Source organism: Erinaceus europaeus, chromosome 2, assembly GCF_950295315.1.
Source record: "Erinaceus europaeus chromosome 2, mEriEur2.1, whole genome shotgun sequence".
In the NCBI taxonomy this organism is placed as follows: Eukaryota; Metazoa; Chordata; class Mammalia; order Eulipotyphla; family Erinaceidae; genus Erinaceus; species Erinaceus europaeus.
The window spans coordinates 138,622,164-138,649,176 of NC_080163.1; the positions used below are offsets into that span (position 1 = coordinate 138,622,164).

General features: G+C 41.1%; 1 protein-coding gene and 1 pseudogene across 3 annotated transcripts in view; both read right to left on the reverse strand.

Annotated features, from left to right (window-relative positions):
* Window positions 1-27,013, reverse strand: part of TANGO6 (transport and golgi organization 6 homolog) — a 255,388-nt gene that overhangs the window by 51,497 nt on the left and 176,878 nt on the right. For both annotated transcript variants that reach the window (XM_060185257.1, XM_060185258.1), the window contains one exon: window positions 2,310-2,461. In XM_060185257.1, coding sequence (XP_060041240.1) covers window positions 2,310-2,461 — 152 coding nt within the window. The remainder of the gene's footprint in view (window positions 1-2,309; window positions 2,462-27,013) is intronic.
* LOC103114872 (large ribosomal subunit protein uL1-like) lies at window positions 2,625-3,242 on the reverse strand (annotated as a pseudogene). The gene has a single exon (XR_001601547.2). The product of XR_001601547.2 is annotated as a large ribosomal subunit protein uL1-like (transcript).

The window sequence follows — 27,013 nt, forward strand, 5'->3', positions numbered from 1 at the left end:
AAAATAAGAGACTGAAATTATGTGGGATGGAAACACCTGTTTTTTCAAATTAGAGATATTACCTTCTGAAGTTTCACTGCCCTAAGCAAGTGCTATTAAAATGATCTGATGGGGGCCGGGCAGTAGTGCAGCAGGTTAAAGGCACTTGGCGTGAAGTGCAAGGACTAGAGTAAGGATCCTGGTTCGAGCCCCTGGCTCCCCATATGCAGGGTAGTTGCTTCACAAGCAGTGAAGCAGATATGTAGTTGTCTACATTTTTCTCTCCCCCTCTCTGTCTTTTCTTTCAATTTCTCTCTGCCCTATACCTCAACAATAACAGAAATAACAACAACAACAACAAGGGCAACAAAAATGGGAAAAATAAGCAGTGGTTTATAGTGCAGGCACTGAGCCCCAGCGATAACTCTGGAGGCAAAAAAAAAAAGAAGCTGACCTTCCTGTCAATAGTTTTCCTATATGGTAATTCTCTTCCTTTTCAAGGGTACAAAAGCTATCTTACAAATGAACTGAAGATATTTATTGAGAAGCAATTATATACAGGTGTACTGAAGAGAGCATGGATTCTGGAACCACTGTCTGCATTCAAATCCAGACCTGGCACCTTCCTACTTATATGGGATCTTGACAGCTTTAATATCTCTGTGCCTCAGTTTCCTGTGGGGGTTGGACCAGTTGACATATGTAAGGCACAAAGAAAAGCATTAAGTCCTCAATACATTTAAACCACATAGAATCTAGTCTTCCTAAATAAGCTTTATGTTCCTCTTCATGTTAACAAGTGATCACTGAGTACCCACTCTGTGTCTTACCCCACAGTATAAAGGAATACAGGCATTATGGAAAGTAGTATTATGGGGGGGGGGAGAAAGAAAAGAAAGAAATTCCATATTCTCCAATTATCCCACTCCTGTGAATTTACCCCACCAAATACAAAAACACTAATTTAAGTTATATGCATTTCATGCTAATTGAGCATTGTCTATAAAAGTCAAGAGCTGAAAACAACCCAAGTGTACATTAACAAAGGACTGGAAAAGAAGATGTAAAATACTACTACTCAACTATCAAAAAAAGGTGAAATTGCAACAATATGGACAGATCTGGAGGTTATTTTTTTAAATCTTTTTTTATTGTCTTTATTTATTTATTGGATAGAGACCGCCAGAAATTGAGTGGAAGGGAGGAAATAGAGAGGGAGACAGAGAGACACCTGCAGCCCTGCTTCACCACTCGTGAAGCTTTCCCCCTGAAGGTGGGAACCGGGGACTTGAACCTGGGTCCTTGTGCACTGTAACATGTGTGCTCAACCAGGTGCTCCACCACCTGGCTCCCGATCTAGAGGTTATTATGCTTAGTGAGTCAGATGGGGAAAAATGAATATTTCTCAATTTTACTTACATATGGTATACAGAGAAACCACACGAATGAACAAAACAAACATGAACTTTTATGCTATAAGACCAATGAGTGGTGGGGGTAAGTGGGTGAGTGCATTAGGTAAAAGGGGTCAATTGTATGGTGAAGAACTGGATTTTTAGTGATAAATATAGATGTTGATTTTTAATGATGTACATTTAAAATTCACATTATATCATAATTGCAATGTTATACGAATTAAGAAATGAAAAATACCATGACATCATATATATATATATATATATATATATATATATATATATATACACACACACACACACATATATATATATATATATATGACAAATAAGGTTGGGGGGGATATTAAATAGCTTACTTGTCCTGCCACACAGGGGTGTGTGGCAGGTCTGGAAAAAAGAACTCAGAACTCTACGGCCTGGGAGGTGGTACAGTGGATAAAGCATTGGACTCTCAAGCCTGGGGTCCTGAATTCAATCCCTGGCATCACATGTGTCAGAATGATAGTCTAGTTTTCTTTCTTTCTTGTTCTCACTCTCATGAATTAATTAATAAGTAAATGAATAACAAAATAGAGCAAGAAACTCAAGACTCTTAATTCTGAATGCTGAGCTATACTATAGGTCCAAGTAAAAAAACCAGCTTTAGGGGCTAGGAGATCGCTCACCCAGTACAGCAGTGTCTTACTATGTCTAAGGCCAAGTTTAAACCCTGCATCACAAGTGAGCACTATGGGTGACACAGGGGAGCTACATGAACGGTAAAGCAGTGCTATAGTTTCTCTCCATCTAAAATAAGTACATAAATATTTATGTACCTATTTAGGCCTGAGAGGTCACTTAGTGCTGGTATCCCACATATCGGTACCATATAAACATATGAACAAACAAAACAAGTTTTAAGAAAGCAGTCACCTCATGGACCACGGAGCCCAACAGAAAGTCCAGTCTCTGACACAGTTCCCCAAGATTAGATAAGCTGCTGGCCCTGTGAGCACTGTCTGGATCTCTGGCTCCCCTCAGGAAAGTGTGGATCAAAGGTTCTCGGTACCTTGCGACCATATCCCCTGTGGAGAAAGAAGAGAAACTGAAATATATTTCTAAAATTAATTTTGTTTTTCTTGTTTTGTTTTTACCAGAGCACTGCTCAGCTCTGGCTTATGGTGGTGTGGGGGATTGACTAAAATTAATTTTGTTAATACCTTCTTCTTCTTTTTTTTTAATGGTAGTACTGGCTTTTACTAAATTGTCATTTAGTACAGACGCTGGGGCTTGTCCACGGTGCTCTTGATGTATAAAGCCCGCACGTTCTGCCAATTCTTCTTGAGCAATGACACCAGGAAATTAACAGCTAAGTGGATGTTGTACACAAGCTTGTCATCTGTCATTTTCACATGGCCAACAGCCACTGCCAGACACAGCACCTCCTTCATTTGGAACTTGATTGTAGACTTTACTTCATCAACTTTGGCCACCATGTTCTCATTGTGGGTCAGCAAGGAAGGAAACTTGCCAGCCTTATTCAGGCCTGGACCCAGGATTCTGGGGATCTGCTTGATCAACTCTGAAGCCAAAAAAGGCATAATACTTCTTGGCCAGCTTCTTGACTAGCTTCTTGTTCTTGTTGAGTTTCTTCAGCGCTTCGATGTCCATGTAGGGGATGTCCACGGCTTTGCCCTCATCGCAGTGCTGCTGGTCCCCCAGAACACACACAGAGAACTTGGGGTGGGGGTGGACTTAAGCCCAGAGCGCCCATTCACCAACAGCCAGTCTGGCTTCTCAGACTAGCAGGCGGGTTCTGCTGGGCCTCCCCACGCCTCCCCTCATGTTTTAAGACGCAGGGTGGGGGTCCGTAATACCTTTTTTAAAATTTAATTTAATTTATTCTTTTTTTGGTCTCCAGGGTTATTACTTGGGCTCGGTGCCTACACCACAAATCCACTCCTCCTGAAGGCCATTTTCCCCCATTTTTGTTGTTCTTGTTGTAGTTGCTATTGTCATTGTTGTCATAGCTGTTGTTGAATAGGGCAGAGAGAAATCAAGAGGGGAAACAGAAAGGAGGAGAGAAAGATAGACAACTGCAGACCTGCTTCACTGCATGCGAAGCAATCCTCTACAGGTGGAAAGCCGGGGGCTTGAACCAGGATCCTTACACATGCCCTTGCACTTTGTGCCACCTGCGCTTAACCCGCTGCACTACTGCCCAGCTCCCTGAAACTGAAATATTTTTAAACAAAATTTCCTCTTAAAGAAGACACAATGATATAATCACATTGATACATACTGTATAGTGTTTTATCCTTTGTTTTCAAAGTACATGCATACCTATTTTAAAATTATGCTCTGGAAGATAATTTCATGTCAGTGAAGATATTCATAATGTGTCATTTTGTAGGACCACAGTTTTATTCTGAAAATTTGCATGTGACAATAAAAGATTTGAAAGATCTATTTCCATAGTGCAAGTGGTAACTTCTTATTTTCAGAGAGTCAGACTATGGAAATGTTTTTTTTAAATCATTGTTGTGTTTATTATTATTGTTGTTGTTGCTGTCGTTGCATAGGACAGAGAGAAATCGAGAGAGGAAGGGAAGACAGAGAGGGGGAAAGAAAGATAGACATCTGCAGACTTCCTTCACCGCCTGTGAAGCGACTCCAGGGGACTCGGACCGGGATCCTTACGCTTGTGCTTTGCGCCACGTGCCCTTAACCCGCTGCGCTACTGCCCGACTCTCAGCATATACTTTAAAAAAAAAAACATTTCCATTGGGAGTCGTCGGTAACACAGCGGGTTAAGCGCACATGGCTCAAAGCACAAGGACCGGCATAAGGATCCTGGTTGGAGCCCCCGGCTCCCCACCTGTAGAGGAGTCACTTCACAGGTGGTGAAGCAGGTCTTGCAGGTGTCTACTTTTCTCTCCCCCTCTCTGTCTTCCCCATCTCTCTCCATTTCTCTCTGTCCTATCCAACAACGACGACATCAATAACAACAACAATAATAATTACAACAATTTGTTCAACAATTTGTTTGGCTTTGTATGTTAACTCTGTTTTCAGCCACCAGGTTCCAAATGCCAGCATGATGCCGACCAGGCTTCCCTGGACAGATGACTCCACCAATGTGTTCTGGAGCTCCACTTCCCCCAGAGACCCACCCTACTAGGGAAAGAGAGAGGCAGACTGGGAGTATGGACCGACCAGTCAACGTCCATGTTCATCTGGGAAGCAATTACAGAAGCCAATCCTTCCACCTTCTGCAACCCACAACGACCCTGGGTCCATGCTCCCAGAGGGATAGAGAATGGGAAAACTATCAGGGGAGGGGATGGGATATGGAGATTGGGTGGTGGGAATTGTGTGGAGTTGTACCCCTGCTACCCTATGGTTTTGTTAATTTATCTTTTCTTAAATAAAAATAATAATAATTACAACAATAAAACAAGGGCAACAAAAGGGAATAAGTAAATATTTTAAAAATATTTTTATTTACTACCTTTTGTTGCCCTTGTTGTTTTATTGTTGTTGGATAAGACAGAGAGAAATGGAGAGAGGAGGAGAAGACAGGGGGAGAGAAAGATCGACACCTGCAGAACTGCTTCACCGTCTGTGAAGCGACTACCCTGCAGGAAGGGAGCTGGGGGCTCGAAACGGGATCCTTATGCTGGTCCTTGCGCTTAGCGCCACCTGCACTTAACCTGTTGCTCTACTGCCCGACTCCCGTAAATAAATATTTTTTTAAAAAGTATACGCCACAAATATATACCTTAATAAAGGTTCACAAACTCAAGAGAGTTAGGTCACATAAATAGCAAGTATGACCCTAGATGATGCACCAGTCATCAGCCCAGCAGTATGCAACACTATCACCCTACATCTCACATGCAAATATTTGTTTGTTTATCAGAGCACTGCTCAACTCTTGGTTTATGGTGATACTGGGATTGAACCTAGGACCACAGAGCCTCAGGCACGAAAGTCTTTTTGCATAATAAGTATGCTACCTCTCTTCCTTCACATAAAGCAAATGGAATGAAAGACAATCAAGGGGGGCTGAGTGGTGGCTCACCCAGTTGAGGGCACATGTTACAAAGTGCAAAGACCCAGGTTCAAGTCCCCTGGTTCCCACCTGCAGGGGGAAAGCTTTCCAAGTGGTGAAGCAGGGCTACAGGTATCTCTGTCTCTTCCTATCTCCCACTTCCCTCTCAATTTCTGGCTGTCTCTATCCACTAAATATAATAATAATAATAATAATAATACAATAAAGGCATTTGAGAGCTATCTGTCATTCAGCTGGCAAATTTTGATTAGAGGTCTACTATCTTAAAAGCACATCCCAGATGCTTGGGATATACTAGAGAACAAGAGTGCTGCCCTCATGGAGCTTCCAGCCAGTGTAAATTACATGGTATGTTACAAGTGTAAGAAATACCTGGAGGGGTCCATGAAAGATGATGAATGACATAGTGGGGGTTGTATTGTTAAATGGGAATCTGGGGAATGTTATGCATGTACAAACTATTGTATTTACTGTTGAATGTAAAGCATTAATTCCCCAATAAAGAAATAAAAAAAAAAAAAAGAAATACCTGGAGGGAGGTGAGTGGTGGCACACCCAATTAAGTGCACACAGTACTAAGCACAAGGACCTGTGCAAGGCTCCGCGTTCGAGCCTCTGGCTCCCCACCTGCAGCCTGGACACTTCACAAGTGGTGAAGCAGATCTGCAGGTGTCTTTCTCACTATCTCCCCCTCCCCTCTCAATTTCTCTCTTTCCTATCCAATAATAACAAAAAGGAAAACATGGCCACCTGGAACAGTGAATTTGTAGTGCTGGCACCAAGCCCCAGTAATAACCCTGCAGGAAGAAAAAAAAAAAAAGCCATGTAGAAAGATGCAGAGGAAAGCAAGGAGAGACAGTTAAGGAGAAACGAGGATGGTGGCTGACCTCAATTCTTAAAAAGTCATTGAGATAACAATTTGAAAGTGGCCGTGCCATTCATATGAAAATTTGGGAGGAGAGCACTGTGGAAAGAAGGAGCAGTTAGGGCAAATCTTAACATAACTTTATAGATCACTATTTAATCAATATGTGCAGGGAAAAATCAAACATTTTTATGCATAGGCCCCAGTTCTGAGTCTATATTCCTTTAATCTAAGCACTTAAGCTTTCAAAACCTGATTGAATTTTAACAGTGGGCTCAAAGTTTTAATACATTTCTAATAATGACTGTTTAGTTGAAATATTAAATCACCTATAGTTTTAGTCCAGGGAGACCAGAAGCAATATGTACAGTTATATGTAAATAGTATTAAATGGGGCAAACGCTAGAAGAAGAAGAAGTATTAAATGGCATAAATCATGGTAAGGTCTTGTATGACACAGCAAATCCTAACCATGGAATTTTCAAAGCAAACCAAATTTCCTAATAACTTGGTTATAACAATAACTGTCTCTTGCCTTCTTAAACTCCAAGACAGCAGGAACCCTCCCCATTCTCTATAAAACCCGTATTTCTCCCAGTCCTGGAAACCCTGGGCATGGCTTGTCTTCCTGCACACTTCACTTGAGCCATACATTTAATACTGTGTCTGCTGAGCTCAACCAAATCAATGCAGCCAGTACCACCTTGACATGTTTCACTTTGGATAGTGTCCAGAGATACCAAACATGGAACGTCAACCCTTCAGCTCCAGCACTCTGATGAGACCGTTCCTAGCTCATCGGGCTCTTCAATTCTATCTTGGGTGGTGCACCTCCTAAAAAAGCCACAGAACCTAGATATAGACCAGGGCCCATGAGACAGAACACATGTGCACATGTACCCACAAGTTGGGGGAAAATATACAGCTTAAAGCAAAAGTGCACAATGGTTTGCAGTGACCCAGAACAGCAAGCAAATAGTACCTTTCCCATATTTGGGAGCTACTCTCGGCCCTGAACCAGCTTTCTAGTCCTATTTCCAATACTGACACTATCTCCCCAGGTAACACCTTTGGTCCACCTGCATGTTAGCCATTTTGCTCGGGCAGATTAGTATAGTCATGGGCCCCTTGGGATATACCTAAAATAGAGCTACTAGATTTTTCAAAATTGGAGATTCCAAAAGTCATCTGCTATATTCTTGCCTTTAGGTTCCTGACTATTAAACAATTTGTTCTGCTTTATATCTTAATGCTTTTTCAGCCACCAAGTTCCAGATGCTACCATGATGCCAACCTGACTTCCCTGGACAGAGAACCTCACCAATGTACCCTGGAACCCCACCTCTCCAGAGTCCTGCCCCACCAGGCTGGGAGTATGGATCGACCTGCCAACACCTATATTCAGTGGGGAAGCAATTACAGAAGTCAAACCTTCCATCTTCTGCATCCCATGATGATCCTGGGTCCATACTTCCAGAGGGATAAAGAATAGGAAAGCTTTCAGGGGGAGGGGATGGGATATGGAACTCTGGTGGTAGAAATTGTGTGGAATTGTACCCCTCTTATTCTGTAGTCTTGTTGACATTTTTAATTTTATAAATAAATAAAAAATTTTCTGTGGGGAGCAGGTTTGAGAAACTTCAAGGGAGCCCCAAGGTGAAAATAAGATGAGGCAGGTGTGCATTGGTGAGTAAGATGAGAGGCCTCTGGAGGTTGTTTTATTTATTATTTTAAAATATTTTCATTTATTTATTATTGGATAGATACTGAGAAATTGAGAGTGGAGGGGGAGATAGAGTGGGAGAGACACCTGCAGCCCTGCTTCCACTTGTGAAGCTTTCCCCCTGCAAGTAGGGTCCAGGGGCTTGAACCTGGACCCTTGAGTACTTTAATGTGAGTTCTTAACAAGGTGAGCCACTGCTTTATTTATTTATTTTTTTCCTTTGAGAGAAAGACAAAAAGACCATAGCACTGAAGTTTCCTTCAATACTGTGGGGGCCAGGTTTGAACCTGGGTTGCATACCTAACAAAGCAGTACACTGAGGTACACTGAGGTATTTCACAATCATACACACACACACACACACACACACACACACACACACACACACACGGAGAGATACCTATAGCACTGGTCCACTACTGGGCAGAAACAGAGAGAAATTGAGAGGGAAGGGAGACTGAGAATGAGAGTGAGACACTTGTAGCATTGCTTCACTGCTCATGAAGCTTTCCCCTTCTAGTGGGGGCTTGAACCTTGGTCCTTGAGCACTGTAATATGTACACTCATATGTAATATGCCACCATCCAGTCCTACCCCATATATATATATTGTCTCCAGGTTTATCGCTGGGGCTCAGTGACTGCACCATGAATCCACTGCTCCTGGAGGCCGTTTATACCCAATGTTGTTGCCCTTATTATTGTTATTGCTGTTGTTATTGTTGGATAGGACAGAGAGAAATGGAGTGGAGGGGAAGACAGAAAGGGGGAGAGAAAGATAGACACCTGTAGACCTGCTTCGAACGCTTGTGAAGTGACTCTCCTGCAGGTGGGGAGCCAGGGGCTCAGTGTGGGATTCTTGTGCTGGTCCTTGGGCTTTGCATGTGCACTTAGCTTATCCCACTGTACTGTCGCCTGGCCTCCACTCCCTAATTTTTCATCAGTGCTTTGGAAGTTGTTAAGCAAATAAGTGTGAGAAGATCACTCTGGCTGCAGTGTTAAGAACACACTCCAGGGTATCGGGCGGTAGTTCAGCGGTTAAGCGCACATGGCGTGAAGTGCAAGGACCAGCGTAAGGATCCTGGTTCGAGCCCCCGGCTCCCCACCTGAAGGGGGGTCGCTTCATGGGTGGTGAAGCAGGTCTTCAGGTGTCTGTCTTTCTCTCCTTTCTATATCTTCCCCTCCTCTCTCCATTTCTCTCTGTCCTAGCCAACAACAACAACATCAATAACAACAATATTAACCACAAGAACAATAAAGCAACAGGGCAACAAAAGGGAAAAAAACAGCCTCCAGGAGTAGTGGATTCATAGTGCAGGCACCGAGCCCCAGCAGTAACCCTAGAGGCAATAAGTAAATAAATAAAAATTTAAAAAAGGACACACTCCAGTGACAATGTGTGAGTATGGGTGTGAGGATCCTGGGTGTGATCCCCACCTGTAGGGGAGTCGCTTCACAGGTGGTGAAGCAGGTCTGCAGGTGTCTCTCTTTCTCTTCCCCCTCTCTGTCATCCCCTCCTCTCTCCATTTTTCTCTGTCCTATCCAACAATGATGACATCAATAACAACAATAATAACTACAACAATAAAAACAAGGGCAACTAAAAGGAAATTAGGAGGCTGTTTCAGTAAGCTGCTTGAGGGAGGATGGTGGCTTAACAGTGAAGGTGGGAGGAAAAAGATCCTATGTAATACTGGAAGACTGAGGCAACCTGACTTCCTGATGATTCTAAGTATAACTTCTAGGATTTTTTATTGTGTGACTGGAAGGATGAGGTTACCATCAACTTAGTTGGAAAAGTTTCCCTGTGAAACTGGTTTGAGCAGGAAGAAGGTTCAGGTTTCAGTTTTAGATATGTTGAATAGGTGAAAGATAAATAAAGAGTTCAGGAAAGGTTTAAGCTGGAGATATACATAATGGGGGAACAGTGGCACACTTGGTTAAGCATACATATCCCAATGCAAAAAGATTCAGGCTGGAGGCCCCACTCCCCACCTACAGCTAGGAGCTTCATGAGTGGTAAGGCAGGTCTGCTGGTGTCTACCTCTCTCCCCCTCTATCTCTTTCTCTCTAATAAAAAATAAAAGTGTTTTTACTTATTTTATTTTATTTTTTATTTAAGAAAGGATAAATTAACAAAACCATAGGGTAGGAGGGGTACAGCTCCACACAATTCGTTTTTATAAGACAGTAAGTTAATAGAAGTATATATTAACACCATTCCCACCACCCAAGGTGTGTATCCCTATTCCCACCCCTCTACAGTGGAGCTGAAAATGATAGAGTAAGGACTACAAAAGCTTGATAAAGGCAAGAGACAGGTACACTTTAATGAAGGCCCTTTTGGTTACTACCAGGCCACTCTATCATCCAGGGCCATAATAGCTGAAAATTTCTCTAGTCTAGACAACACCAAAGACATAAAGATTCAAGAAGCCCAGAGGGTCCCAAACAGAATTAACCCAGACCTAAAGACACCAAGACATGTCATACTTAGATTGGAAAGGAATAAGGATAAAGAAAGGATCCTCAAGGCTGCAAGAGAAAAACAAAGAGTCACCTACAAAGGAAAACCCATAAGATTAGCAGCAGACTTCTCCATACAAACACTACAGGCCAGAAGAGAATGGCAAGATATCTATCGAGTGCTCAATGAGAAAGGCTTTCAGCCAAGAATACTATATCCTGCTAGATTGTCATTCAGACTAGATGGAAGCATCAAAACCTTCTCAGACAAGCAACAGTTGAAGGAAGCAACCATCACCAAGCCTGCCCTGAAAGAAGTTCTGAAAGGTCTCCTATAAACAACCAGACCACCACAAATAGGACATATATCAAAACACTCTAAAACTCTACAAGAATGGCGTTAAAATATCTTCAATCTTTGATATCAATAAATGTCAATGGCCTGAATTCACCTATTAAAAGACACAGAGTAGGAAGATGGATCAGAAAACACAACCCAACAATATGTTGTCTACAGGAAACTCACCTAACGCAACAAGACAAACACAGACTTAAAGTGAAAGGATGGAAAACTATCATTCAAGCCAATGGCCCACAAAAAAGGGCAGGAACAGCTATTCTCATATCTGACATGATAGACTTTAAAATAGATAAGATTAAAAAAGATAGGAATGGACACTACTTAATGCTCAGAGGATCAGTCAATCAAGAGGACTTAACAATTATTAATATCTATGCACCCAATGAGAAGCCATCTAAATACATCAAACTTCTACTGAAAGAGCTACAGCAATATATTAACAGTAACACAATCATAGTAGGGGACTTCAATACCCCACTATCTCAACTTGACAGATCATCCAGGAAGAAAATCAGTAAAGACATAAAGGAGCTAAATGAAGAGATAGATAAACTAGAACTATTGGACATTTTCAGAGTCATTCATCCCAAGAAACTGGAATACACATTTTACTCAAATCCGCATGGATCATTCTCAAGGATAGACCATATGTTAGGCCACAAAGACAGCATCAGCCTATTCAAGAGCACTGAAATCATCCCAAGCATCTTCTCAGACCACAGTGGAATTAAACTAACACTTAACAATCAACAAAAGATTAGTAACAGTGCCAAAATGTGGAAGCTCAACAGTACACTTCTTAACATCTTCTGGGTCAAAGAGGAAATCAAGGAAGAAATCAAAATGTTTCGAGAGTTCAATGAAAATGAAGACACAAGCTATCAAAATATTTGGGACACAGCTAAAGCAGTCCTAAGAGGGAAGTTCATAGCTATACAAGCACACATTAGGAAACAAGAAAAGGCACAAATAAACAGCCTGATTGCACATCTTAAAGACCTAGAAGAAGAAGAACAAAGGAACCCTAAAGCAACCAGAAGGACAGAAATCACTAAAGTTAGGGCAGAAATAAATAACATTGAGAATAGGAAAACCATACAAAAGATCAATGAAAGTAAATGTTGGTTCTTCGAAAGAGTAAACAAAACCGACAAGCCTTTAGCCAGACTCACAAAACAAAAAAGGAAGAAGACCCAAATAAATCGGATAGTAAATGAAAGAGGAGAAATCACAACAGACACTGCAGAAATTCAACATATCATGCGAGGCTTCTATGAACAACTATATGCCACCAAGCTAGAGAACCTGGAAGAAATGAATGATTTCCTAGATACCTACCAACTTCCAAAACTAAGTAAAGAGGAAGTGGATAACATGAACAGGCCCATCACAGCTAATGAAATTGAAACAGTTATCAAAAATCTTCCCAAAAATAAAAGTCCTGGACCAGATGGTTTTACAAATGAATTCTACAAAACTTTCAAAGAAGAACTAATACCTCTACTTTTAAAAGTCTTCCAGAATATTGAAGACACTGGCTTCTATGAAGCCAACATCACCCTGATACCAAAAGCAGACAGGGACACAACCAAAAAAGAAAACTACAGACCAATATCTCTGATGAACATAGATGCGAAAATATTGAACAAAATTCTAGCCAACCGGTTACAGCAGTATATCAAAAAAATTGTTCATCATGACCAAGTGGGGTTTATCCCAGGCATGCAAGGTTGGTTTAATATACGTAAATCAATCAATGTGATCCACCACATCAACAAAAGCAAGACCAAAAACCACATGGTCATATCAATAGATGCAGAGAAAGCCTTTGACAAAATACAACATCCTTTTATGATCAAAACACTACAAAAAATAGGAATAGATGGAAAATTCCTGAAGATAGTGGAGTCTATATATAGCAAACCTACAGCCAACATCATACTCAATGGTGAAAAACTGGAAGCATTTCCCCTCAGATCAGGTACTAGACAGGGCTGCCCACTATCACCATTACTATTCAACATAGTGTTGGAAGTTCTTGCCATAGCAATCAGGCAGGAGCAAGGAATTAAAGGAATACAGATTGGAAGAGAAGAAGTCAAACTCTCCTTATTTGCAGATGACATGATAGTATACATGGAAAAACCTAAGGAATCCAGCAAGAAGCTTTTGGAAATCATCAGGCAATACAGTAAGGTGTCAGGCTATAAAATTAACATTCAAAAGTCAGTGGCATTCCTCTATGCAAACACTAAGTTAGAAGAAATTGAAATCCAGAAATCAGTTCCTTTTTCTATAGCAACAAAAACAATAAAATATCTAGGAGTAAATCTAACCAAGGAAGTGAAAGACTTGTATACTGAAAATTATGAGTCACTACTCAAAGAAATTGAAAAAGACACAAAGAAGTGGAAAGATATTCCATGTTCATGGGTTGGAAGAATTAACATCATCAAAATGAATATATTACCCAGAGCCATCTACAAATTTAATGCTATCCCCATCAAGATCCCAAGCACATTTTTTAGGAGAATAGAAAAAATGCTACAAATGTTTATCTGGAACCAGAAAAGACCTAGAATTGCCAAAACAATCTTGAGAAAAAAGAACAGAACCGGAGGCATCACACTGCCAGATCTCAAACTGTATTATAGGGCCATTGTCATCAAAACTGCTTGGTACTGGAATATGAACAGACACACTGACCAGTGGAATAGAATTGAGAGCCCAGAAATGAGGCCCCACACGTATGGACATCTAATCTTTGACAAAGGGGCCCAGACTATTATATGGGGGAAGCAGAGTCTCTTCAACAAATGGTGTTGGAAACAATGGGTTGAAACATGCAGAAGAATGAAACTGAATCACTGTATTTCACCAAATACAAAAGTAAATTCCAAGTGGATCAAGGACTTGGATGTTAGACCACAAACTATCAGATACTTAGAGGAAAATATTGGAAGAACTTTTTTCTGCATAAATTTTAAAGACATTTTCAATGAAACGAATCCAATTACAAGGAAGACTAAGGCAAGTATAAACCTATGGGACTACATCAAATTAAAAAGCTTCTTCACAGCAAAAGAAACCACTACCCAAATCAAGAGACCCCTCACAGAATGGGAGAAGATCTTTACATGCCATACATCAGATAAGAGTTTAATAACCAGCATATATAAAGAGCTTGCCAGACTCAACAACAAGACAACAAATAACCCCATCCAAAAATGGGGGGAGGACATGGACAGAATATTCACCACAGAAGAGATCCAAAAGGCCGAGAAACACATGAAAAAATGCTCCAAGTCTCATTGTCAGAGAAATGCAAATCAAGACAACAATGAGATATTACTTCACTCCTGTGAGAATGTCACACATCAGAAAAGGTAACAGCAGCAAATGCTGGAGAGGGTGTGGGATCAAAGGAACCCTCCTGCACTGCTGGTGGGAATGTCAATTGGTCCAACCTCTGTGGAGAACAGTCTGGAGAACTCTCAGAAGGCTAGAAATGGACCTACCCTATGACCCTGCAATTCCCCTCCTGGGGATATATCCTAAGGAACCCAACACATCCATCCAAAAAGATCTGTGTACACATATGTTCTTGGCAGCACAATTTGTAACAGCCAAAACCTGGAAGCAACCCAGGTGTCCAACAACAGATGAGTGGCTGAGCAAGTTGTGGTCTATATACACAATGGAATACTACTCAGCTGTAAAAAATGGTGACTTCACCATTTTCAGCCGATCTTGGATGGACCTTGAAAAAATCATGTTGAGTGAAATAAGTCAGGAACAGAAGGATGAATAGGGGATGATCTCACTCTCAGGAATATACCTAAAATAGACTTCCTAGCTTCTTCCAACATGAAGACCCCAGATTTCATCTGCTATACTCTTTATTTATTTATTTCCTTTTAGTTGCCCTTGTTTTTATTGTTGTAGTTATTATTGTTGTTATTGATGTCATCATTGTTGGATAGGACAGAGAAAAATGGAGAGAGGAGGGGAAGACAAAGAGGGGGAAGAGAAAGAGAGACACCTGCAGACCTGCTTCACCACCTGTGAAGCGACTCCCCTACAGGTGGGGATCACACCCAGGATCCTCACACCTGCCCTGGTGCTTTGTGCCACCTGCGCTTATTAACCCGCTGTGCTACCACCCAATTCCTCATCTGCTATACTCTTACCTTTAGGTTCCTGATTATTAAACAATTTGTTCTGCTTTATATCTTAGTGCTCTTCAGCCACCAAGGTGTAGATGCTACCATGATGCCAACCTGAATTCCCTGGGCAGATGATCTCACCAATGAGTCTAGGAACCCCACCTTCCCAGAGCCTTACCCCACCAGGGAAAGACAGAGACAAGCTGGGAGTATGGATCAACCTGCCAACATCCATGTCCAGCAGAGAAACAATTATAGAAGCCAGAACTCCCACCATCTGAACCCCATAAAGACCTGTGGTTCATATTTCCAGAGGGATAAAGAATAAGGAAACTTTGGAGGGGAGTTGATATGGAACTCTGGAGCATACTCTCAATCCTGTCCATGGTGGGAACTGAATTGTATGGAATTGTGCCCATTATTCCATAATCTTGTCAGTCATTGTTAAGTCAATAAACAAAATATAAAAATAAACATGTGAGGAAGTGGCTCAGTGGTAAAGCACATATACTGAAATTCTGAGTTCCCTCTCTGGCACTGAATAATAAAATTAAAGACCCTTTAGTTAGAGATCCTACATAAAAGATCTTAATGTGAGCTTTAGGGATCTAAATGAGTTCTATGTCATGTGCATCTTATTGGCATTCCTCCTTATTGGCATTCACTCTAATTTTGCTTCCAAATGATTCAGGCTGAGGGTTAAGTGAGCCTTTAGTTATCTATGTGAACTGTATACATGAAACTCCCTTGCCTTCACTGGTTCAGGCATGGGCATGTGACCCAGTCTGAATAATAAAGTAGGAAGGAAAATCTGCTAGAAGCCCCAAGAAAACATCTTGTCTACAGCTATCATAGAGTTGCTGCAGTTGATCTGAAGCAATGAGGGTCCAGAAGATGAGGTCAGTAAGCTGAAGTCTGAGCAGAAAGATGAAGATATTTTGGGTCTTGAATGATGTTATGGAATTTAAAAAGTAACCAAGCCAATTATGTCGCGGATTTCTCTAACCTGGAGCCAAAAGCATCCTAACTGGTCTGAAAAAGTGAAGATTCTTCTTCTTCTCCGCCTCCTTCTCTTTCTTCATTTCTTTATTGGGGGATTAATGTTTTACATTTGACAGTAAATACAATAGTTTGTACATGCATAACATTCCCCAGTTTTCCACATAACAATACAACCCCCAGTAGGTCCTTTGTCATCCTTTTCCAGGACCTGTACTTCCCCCCCCCCCCCAGATTCTTTTACTTTGGTGCAATACACTAACTCCAGTTCAAGTTCTACTTGTGTTTTCTCTTCTGATCTTGTTTTTCAACTTCTGCCTGAGAGTGAGATCATCCCATCTTCATCCTTCTCTTTCTGATTTATTTCACTTAACATGATTTCTTCAAGCTCCATCCAAGATCAGCTGAAAACGGTGAAGTCACCATTTTTTATAGCTGAGTAATATATATATACCACAACTTGCTCAGCCACTCATCTGTTGTTGGACACCTGAGTTGCTCCCAGGTTTTGGTTATTACAAATTGTGCTGCTAAGAACTTATGTGTATACAGATCGTTATGGATGGGTGTGTTGGGTTCCTTAGGATAGATGCCCAGGAGAGGAATTGCAGGGTCATAGGGTAGGTCCATTTCTAACCTTCTGAGAGTTTTCCAGACTGCTCTCCACAGAGGCTGGCCCAATTGACATTCCTACCAGCAGTGCAGGTCCTTTGACCCCACACCCTCTCCAGCATTTGCTGTTGCTACCTTTTCTGATGTATGACATTCTCACAGGAGTGAAGAGATATCTCATTGTTGTCTTGATTTGCATTTCTCTGACAACCAAATACTTGGAGCATTTTTTCATGTGTTTCTCAGCCTTTTGGATCTCTTCTTTGGTGAATATTCTGTCCATGTCCTCGCCCCATTTTTTTTTCTTTCTTTTTTTTTTTTTTTATTAAAGAAAGGATTAATTAACAAAACCATAGGGTAGGAGGGGTACAACTCCACACAATTCCCACCGCCCAATCTCCATATCCCACCCCCTCCCCCGATAGCTTTCCCATTCTCTATCCCTCTGGGAGCATGGACCCAGGGTCATTGAAGGTTGCAGAAGGTAGAAGGTCTGGCTTCTGTAATTGCTTCCTCGCTGAACATCCTCGCCCCATTTTTGGATGGGGTTATTTTTTTTTCTTGTTGTTGAGTTTGACAAGCTCTTTACATATTTTGGTGGTTAAACTCTTGTCTGATGTATGGCACGTAAAGATCTTTTCCCATTCTGTGAGGAGTCTCTTTGTTTGGGTAGTGGTTTCTTTTGTTGTGCAGAAGCTTTTTTAAAAAATATTTATTTATTTCCCTTTTTGTTGTCATTGTTATAGTTATTATTGTTGTTGTTATCTATCGTTGTTAGATAGGACAGAGAAATGGAGAGAGGAGGGGAAGACAGAGAGGGGCAGAGAAAGATAGACTGCTTCACTGCCTGTGAAACGACACCCCTACAGATGGGGAGCCGGGGCTTTGAACCGGGATCCTTCTGCCAGTCCTTGTGCTTTGTGCCATGTGCACTTAACCCACTGAGATACCACCTGACTCCCCCCCTTTTTTAAAAAAATATTTTTTTAAAAAAATATTTTTATATTTATTTTCACTTTTGTTGCCTTTGTTGTTTTTTATTGTTGTTGTAGTTGTTACTGATATCATCATTGTTAGATAGGACAGAGAGAAATGGAGAGGAGGGATGAAATAGAGGGGGAAAGAAAGACGGACACCTGCAAACCTGCTTTCACCGCCTGTGAAGCGACTCCCCTGCAGGTGGGGAGCCGGGACTCAAACCAGGATCCTTATGCTGGTCCTTGTGCTTTGTGCCACATGTGCTTAACCTGCTGCACTACTGCCTGACTCCTTGTGCAGAAGCTTTATTTAATTTAATTAAATTAATTAATTTATTTAAGAAAGGAGGCATTAACAATATCATAGGATGGGGGGGTACAACTCCACACAATTCCCGCTATCCAATCTCCATATCCCCTCCCCTCCCAATAGCTTTCCCATTCTCTATCCCTCTGGGAGCATGGACCCAGGGTCATTGTGGGTTGCAGAAGGTGGGAGGTCTGGCATCTGTAATTGCTTCCCCGCTGAACATGGGCATTGACCAGTCATTCCATACTCCCAGTCTGCCTCTCTCTTTCCCTAGTAGGGAGGGTCTCTGGGGAAGCAGAGCTCCAGGACACATTGGTGGGGTCTTCAGTCCAGGGAAGCCTGGCCAGTATCCTGATGGCATCTGGAACCTGGTGGCTGAAAAGAGAGTTAACATACAAAGCCAAACAAACTGTTGAAGAATCATGGACCCAAAGGTTGGAATAGTGGAGATGAAGTGTTGGGGGGTACTCACTGCAAACTCTAGTGTACTACTGCTTTCAGGTATATATTTGCCCTAGTTTATGGATACCTGTGAACATATGCTCTATCTCCTGGAACCTGATCTATATCTAGGTTTTGGGACTTTGTTAAGAAGTGAACCACCTGGGATGGAATTAGAGAATACTATGAAAAGAAAGGTCTCACCCGAGTGATGAAGCTGAAGGGTTGTCATACCACACCTGAAGTCTCTGGACACAGTTTGAGGTGAAGCATGCTGGGGTGGCATTTGTTGCATTGATTAGGTTGCAATCAGCGGATGCAGTATTATTTGATAAGAATTGGGAGAAGCATACGGCAAAGTGGGCCCTACCCTAGGGTCCCAGGACTGGGGGAAGTTTAGGCTCTATAGTGGAAATGTGAGGTTCCTGCTGTCTTAGGGTTCAAGAAGACAATGGATAGTTACTGTTATCATCACATTATTTGGTAATTGGGTTAGCTTTGAAAAGTCCCTTTCTTAGACATACAATCAATTTTTCCCCCTCTCATATTAATTAAATAGTGATTTATATTACTACAATTTAATAGGTGTGTACATAAACACCATTCCCATCACCAAAAGACTGTGTCCCATCCCACCCATCCACCCCCACCCCCACCCTCACACCCCCGCCAGCCCAGGAAGCCATATGTCCACTCTCCCACTCACCACAGGGTTTTCACTTTGATGCCCTACTTTCAATTTAGTCAGATCCTGCCTTTAGTTTCCCTTTCAGATCTTCTTTCTCAACTTCTGTTTATGAGTGGGATCATCCCATACTCATCTTTCTGACTTAGCTCACTTAACATAATTCCTTCTAGCTCTGACCAAGATGGGTCAGAGAAGTTGAGTTCATTGTTCTTAGTAGCTGCATAGTATTCCATTATGTATATATACCACAGCTTTCTCAGCCACTCATCTGTTGTTGGGCACCTGGGTTGCTTCCAGGTTTTAGCTATTATGAATTGTGCTGCTATGAACATAGGAGTACACACCTCTTTTTGGTTGGGTATTATGGAGTCCTTGGGGTATAACCCCAGGAGAGGAATTACTGGGTCATAAGGAAGGTCCATGTCTAGCCTTGTGAGAGTTCTCCAGACAGCTCTCCAGAGAGGCTGGACCAATTTACATTCCCACCAGCAGTGCAAACGGGTTCCTCTGTCCCCACAGCCTCTCCAGCATTTGTTGCTGCTGTCCTTTTTGATGTATGCCATTCTCACAGGGGTGAGGTGGTATCTCAGTGTTGTCTTTATTTGCATTTCTCTGACAATCAGCGACCTGGAGCAGTTTTTCATATGTTTGTTAGCCTTCTGGATCTCCTCTGGAGTGAATGTTCTGTTCATATCCTCTGCCCATTTATGGATGGGGTCATTTGCTTTTTTGGTGCTAAATTTGCTGAGCTTTTTGTATATTTTGGTGATTAGTCTCTTGTCTGATGTATGGCATATAAAGATCTTCTCCCATTCTGTGAGGGGTCTCTTTGTGTGATAGTTTCTTTGGCTGTGCAGAAGCTTTTCAATTTGATATAGTCCCATTTGTTTGTTTCTGCTTTAGTCTTCCTTGCAATTGGGTTTTTTGCATCAAAGATGTCCTTGAGGTTTTGGTGGGAAACTGTTTTACCAATGTTTTCCTCTAAGTACTTGATTGTTTCTGGTCTAACATCCAGGTCTTTAATCCATTTGCAGTTGATTGTTGTTTCTGGTGAGATAAAGTGGTTCAGTTTCATTCTTCTACATGTTACAACCCAGTTTTCCCAGCACCATTTATTGAAGAGAGCCTCCTTCTTCCATTTAATACTTTGGGCCCCCTTATCAAAGATTAGATGTCCGTAGGTGTGGGGGTTTAGTTGTGGGCTTTCAATTCTGTTCCACTGGTCTGTGTGCCTATTTTTGTTCCAGTACTATGCTGTTTTGATGATGATGGCTTTATAATAAAGTTTGAGGTCTGGGAGTGTGATGCCTCCATTTCTGTTTCTTTTTCTCAAGATGGTTTTGGCAATTCTAGGTGTTTTCTGGTTCTGGATAAGTGATTGTAGTTTTTGTTCTTGTCTCTTAAAGAAGTTTGGTGGAACTTTGATGGGTATCGCATTAAATTTGTATATTGCTCTGGGGAGAATATTCATTTTGATGATATTTATTCTTCCGATCCATGAACATGGGATGTCTTTCCATTTCTTGGTATCAGTTTCTATTTCCTTGAATAGTGACTCATAGTTTTCAGTATATAAGTCTTTCACTTCTTTGGTCAGCTTTACTCCTAGGTATTTTATTGATTTTGCTGCAACAGTGAATGGGAGTGATTTCTGGATGTCTTCTTCTTCAGATTTAGTGTTTGCATAAAGAAATGCCACTGATTTTTGTACATTGATTTTGTAGCCTGACACCTTGCTACATTGCCTAATAACTTCCAGTAGTTTTCTACTGCATTCTTTAGGTTTTTCTATGTATACTATCATATCATCTGCAAATAGTGAGAGCTTGACTTCTTCCCTTCCAATCTGTATTCCTTTGATTCCTTTCTCTTGCCTGATTGCTATGGCAAGAACTTCCAACACTGTGTTGAAGAGTAATGGTGACAGTGGACAGCCCTGTCTAGTCCCTGATCTGAGGGGGAATGCTTTCAGCTTGTCCATTGAGTATCATGTTGGCTGTAGGTTTGCTATATATGGATTCCACTATCTTGAGGAATTTCCCATGTATTCCCATTTTTTGTAGGGTTTTGAGCATGAATGGGTATTGGATTTTGTCAAAGGCTTTCTCTGCATCTATTGAGATAATCATGTGGTTTTTGGCTTTGCTTTTATTGATGTGGTGAATGACATTTAAAGTATTTTATTTATTTTATTTTTGAGAGAGATGCAGAGAAAGAAAGACACAGAGAAACACCAGAGCACTGCTCAGTAGCTCTGGCTTATGGTGGTGTGGGGGATTGAACCTGGGACTTCAGAGCCTCAGGCATGACAGTCTCTTTGCTTAACCACTGTGCTATCTACCTCCGCCCATGCAGAAGCTTTTTAATTTGATGTAGTCCCATAGGTTTATACTTGCCTTAGTCATCTTTGTAATTGGATTTGTTTCACTGAAGATGTCTTTAAAGTGGAGCTTCTTTATAAACCTTTGTTATTTACTTATTTATTAAGTAGAACCAGAGAACAAACGTAGGGCCTTTTGCAGGTATGACACAGCTGAATCACATTTAGGGTTCATTTTCTTTTTACTTCTTCTTCTTCTTTTTTTTTTTTTAGTTGCCACCAGAGTTATGGCTCGGGCTTGGTGTTGGCACTACAACTCCACTGTTCCACTGTTCCCAGTGGTCAATTTTTCCCTTTCAATTTCATTGGACACTTGAACTTAGCTCCACCATCCATTGAGCATACCCCAAATACTATCCATGGTACTCCCATATGGTTTTGGGGCTCAAGGATGATAATTTGTGTATTCTACTGGGTGAGTTTATCTCCCAGTCCTGGAACTTTTTTTTTTGCACTGCTCTGCTGTGGCTTATGGTGGTATGGGAGATTGAATCTGAGACTTTGTAGTCTCAGGAATGAGAGTCTCTCTTTGCATAACCATTGTGCTATCTACCCCCATTTGCAGTATTTGTTTTAAAAAGAATTCATAAGTTGATTATGGGGGTAGGGGAAACAGCATAATGGTTATGCAAGACTTTCATGCCTGAGGCTTCCAAGTCCCAGTTTCAATCCCCAGAACTACCACAAGTCAGAGTTGAGCAGTGCTCTGGTCTCTCTTTCTCATTAAGGTAAATAAAATATTTTTAAAAGGAATTGTACCCCTCTTATCCCATCATCTTGTCAGTGTTTGCATTTTATAAATGAAAATTTAAAATAGTTAATTGTGTAACAAAAAAAGAAAGATTACATTCAATAATTTTCTTCCTCCTAGTTACAATTATAACTGGAACAGTAACCTCATATACAGCATGACTCATAATAACATCAGCAGATGTAACATGTACTTTATTGGCTGTGCCATGGCCCAGTCCCATAATATCAGCATATATAAATCTATGACTTCCCCCAAAAGCTAAGTCATGTTTACACCTGCCAACTCATAAAAAACAAAACAAAAAGATGAGTAACTATTTTCAATATAGCTCACGTAAAGGGACTACAAGTTGAACATATTTCACAACTATTGACTTATTCATTCAATGATGAACTAAAACCTCGGGCTCCAGGACATTTGATTTCTGATTGAGCAATAAAAGCTCAATTATCCCATCCAAGGGGAGTTTTGATTTTTTTTTTTTTTTTGGCTTCCTTTTCCCCCCCCTTCCTCTTTACCTAGATGAGATAGTCTTATTACTTCAGTGGAAACTTAATTTGAATTACAAGGTTCCAAGATCCTAATTTACCTTTTGCCCACACTCTTCCTCACCTCAATATAGACAAACATTCATTATTAGCCAGTTGCTTCCTTAAAATATGAAAATTCAGTGGTTTAAAAAAAGTATTGACTACTGAATTCCCTTACACTCATTTTCAGAAAGTAATTAACACAGACGATAATATTTATTTATTTATTGCCACCAGGGTTATTGCTAAAACTTGGTGCCTGTATAATGATTCTACCATTCTCTGTAGACATTTTTATACTTTTCTTTCAGTTTATGATGAAGGTGAGAGATATAAAGTAGGAAAGAGAGGGGAAAAGAGAGATAAAAAGAAAAGGAGAGACACAGTGGGCTAGGTGGTAGTGCACCGTTGAGTGCACATGTTATAAAGTACAAAGATCCAACCAAGTTCAAGTTCCTGGTTCCTACCTGCAGAAGGGAAGCTTTGTGACTGTGGTGAAGCAGTGCTGCAGGTCTCAGTCTCTCTCAGTCTCTCTCTCTCTCTCCCTCCACCCTCCCTCTATATCTCCCTCTTCCCTTTTTATTTCTCTCCATCACTATCCAGTAAATAAATATTAAAAAGAAAGAAAAGGACATTGTTCCACTGCTCATGAACTTTCCCTCTTATAGGTGGGGTCCAGGGGCCTTGAACCTGGGTCCTTGCACATGGTAACATGTGTGATTTACCAGGTAATCCATCACCTGACCTCCATTGACTATAATTTAGACTATAAGATACTTACAGACCTGACAGACCATCATCCTTTCCTTGGACATTCCTAACCAGCTTCAAGGAAATGAACAGCAAATTCAAGCCTACTCTTTAGAGGCTGTCTTGGAGTTAGCTTCTAGTTCATGGGTTTATCTTAGTTCACCCCTAATAGCATTTACTTTGTGTAAAGATAATCATAACACCTGGCTATTTGCATTTCCATATTCTTTTTGAGAAGTCAGCAATAATCAGCCTTATTGAGAAGCAAGCAGCTGTGTATTCAAAGGAGTAAGAGAAGGTTCTATATTTGCGTGAATACACTTAATAAAGTTGGTGGGTTTTTTTTGGACTCTAAGCAGAACTTGGACTGGAGTTGGTGTATTGCACCAAAGTAAAAGACTCTGGGGTGGGAGGGAGGCTCTAGGTCCTGAAGCATGATGGCAGAGGAGGATCTAATGCGGGTTGTATTGTTATGTGGAAATGTTATGCTTATACAAACTATTGTATTTTACTGTTGGCTGCAAACCATTAATACCCCAATAAAGAAATTAAAAAAGAAAACAAGTTGTGTTTTGGAACAGTAAAAAGAAAGAAGAGCATCTCACTTTTGGGGGTTGGGTGGTAGTAGAGCAGGTTAAGCATAGGTGGCGCAAAGTGCAAGGACTGACCTAAGGATCACAGTTCGAGCCCCCGGCTCCCTACCTGCAGAGGGGGTTGCTTCATGGGTGGTGAAGCAGGTCTGCAGGTGTCTATCTTTCTCTCCTCCTCTCTTTCTTCCCCTCCTCTCTCCCTTCCTTGTTTCTTAATATCTGTCTCTACTGAAAACAAATAACAACAACAACAACAACAAAATTAACAATCCATAGAACGTAAGGTCAAAGAGAGACCTTACATTCTGGGGGGGGGGCGCGAGGGTGAAAAGTTATGAGTACCTAATATAACGATTACTGTCCTTGTATGTATATATATAATATATAATTTATATATTTATTCAAGATGTTTAAACATATTTCCACATAAAAACTTGTATATGAATGCTCAAATAACATGATTCATAATGGCCCCAAAAGGAAAGAATCTACATATTCATAAACTAATGAATAGATTAAAAACATGGGCAGACCCATTTCTTTCTTCTTTCTTTTTTTGTCTCCAGGGTTATTGCTGGGGCTCAGTGCCTTCACCATGAATTCACTACTTCTGGAGGCCATTCCCCACACCCTTTTGTTGTGCTTGTTGTTTTATCGTTGTTGTGGTTATTATTACTGTTGTTACTGATGTGGTTGGTGCTAGATAGGACAGAGAGAAATGGAGAGAGGAGGGGAAGACAGAGAGGGAGGGAGAGAGACACCTGCAGACCTGCTTCACCGCCTGTGAAGCGACTCCCCTGCAGGTGGGGAGCTGGGCTATATTTTTCTTTTTTGTCTTTTTACCAGAAGACTGCTCTCTAGCTTACGGTGGTGTGGGAGATTGAACCTGAGACTTTGGAACCCTAGGAATGAAAGCCTCTTTGTAGAACCATTATGTTATCTATCCCTGCTACTATGTTTTTCTAATAAAATTTTTCTTAATTTCATTCTAACAGTTTAGTTTTTATTTGTACAATGAAAAATGTGTGATATACTATACAATGGAATATTACTGGTCAATGAAAAGGAACACAGTATTGATACATGATGAACATAAATGACTTTTGAAAACATTTTTAAAATATTTTATTATCAGACAGAGAGAAATTGAGATGGGGTGGTAAGATAGAGAGGAGAGAGACAGAGACACCTGCAGCCCTGCTTCACCACTTGTGAAGCTTTCCCCCTGAAGGTGGGGACCAGGGGATTGAACTTGAGTCCTTAAACACTACAATATGTGTGCTCAACCAGGTGCACCACCACCTGGCCCCAGACTTTTGAAAACATTATGCTGAGCTATGGTCCGGGAGGTGGCACAGGGACTAAGGCACTAGACTCTCAAGCACAAAATCCTGAGTTCAGTCTCTGGCAGCATGTGTAGAGTGATGTCTGGTTCTTTCTCTCTCTCCTACTATCTTTCTCATTAATAAATAAATAAAATCTTAAAAAATGTAAGCTGAGGTAAAGAAATCAGTCACAAAACGCATATATGATTTTATCTATGCAAAATGTTTACAATAAGTATTTATTTAGAGACAGTAGGTTAGTGATTGCCTGGTTAGCAGTGAGTAAAGGAATTTGGGGGGCAGAATGAAAATGTCTTAAAAATGGTAGTGGTGGGAGTCGGGTGGTAGGTAGTGCAGTGGGTTAAGTGCATGTGGCGCAAAGCTTAAGGACAGGCATAAGGATCCTGGTTCGAGTCCCTGGCTCCCCACCTGCAGGGGAGTCACTTCATAGGTGGTGAAGCAGGTCTGCAGGTGTCTATCTTTCTCTCCCCGTCTCTGTCTTCCCCTCCTTTCTTCATTTCTCTCTGTCCTATACAACAACGACGACATCAATACAATAACAAAAATAACTATAACAATAAAACAACAAGGGTAACAAAAGGGAATAAATAAATTTAAAAAATGATAGTGGTGATGTTTGCATAACCTTGTGACTATATAAAAATTTGAACTATATAAATGGGTGAATATATATATTATCATATGTTATTAATATATGCTATTAATAATATATTATATAATAGATATATAAATGGGTAAATTGTATGGCCTATGAATTATATATCAGTAGAACTACTCTTAAAAAAAGTTTATTTATTCCCTTTTGTTGCCCTTGTTTTATTGTTGTAGTTTTTTTTTTTTTTAATTTTCTTTAAAAAAATTTTTAATCTTTATTTGCTGGATAGAGACAGTCAGAAACTTAGAGGGAAGGGGGTGATAGAGAGGGAGAGAGACAGAGAGACACCTGCAGCACTGCTTCACCACTTGTGAAGCGTTCCCCCTGCAGGTGGGGGCCATGGGCTCGAACCCTGGTCCTTGAGCACTGTAACATGTGTGCTCAAATAGGTGCGCCACCACCTGGCCTATTGTTGTAGTTATTATTGATGTCGTTATTGTTGGATAGGACAGAGAAATGGAGAGACGAGGGGAAGACAGAGAGGGGGAGAGAAAGACACCTGCAGACCTGCTTCACTGTTTGTGAAGCGACTCCCCTGCAGGTGGGGGGAGGGGGGCTTGAACCGGGATCCTTGCGCTTTGCGCCATCTATGCTTAACCTGCTGGGCTACCACACAACTCCTTACAACTACTCTTTACAAGAGCCATTTACTTATTAATGAGAAAGAGAGAGCGAGAGAGAGAGATGGGACATCACAGCACTGCTCCCATACATGGGGATGCTGAAATTGACTTTTGGACCTCATGTTGGAGAGCTCAATACTACAGGCACTGTGCCATTAGGTCTACTTTTTAAAAAATTAATTAATGGGAGTCAGGAGGTAGCGCAGAGGGTTAAGTGCACGTGGCGCAAAGCGCAAGGACCCGTGTAAGGATTAGGGTTCAAGCCCCTGGCTCCCCACCTGCAGTGGAGTCGCTTCACAGGCGGTGAAGAAAGTCTATAGGTATTTA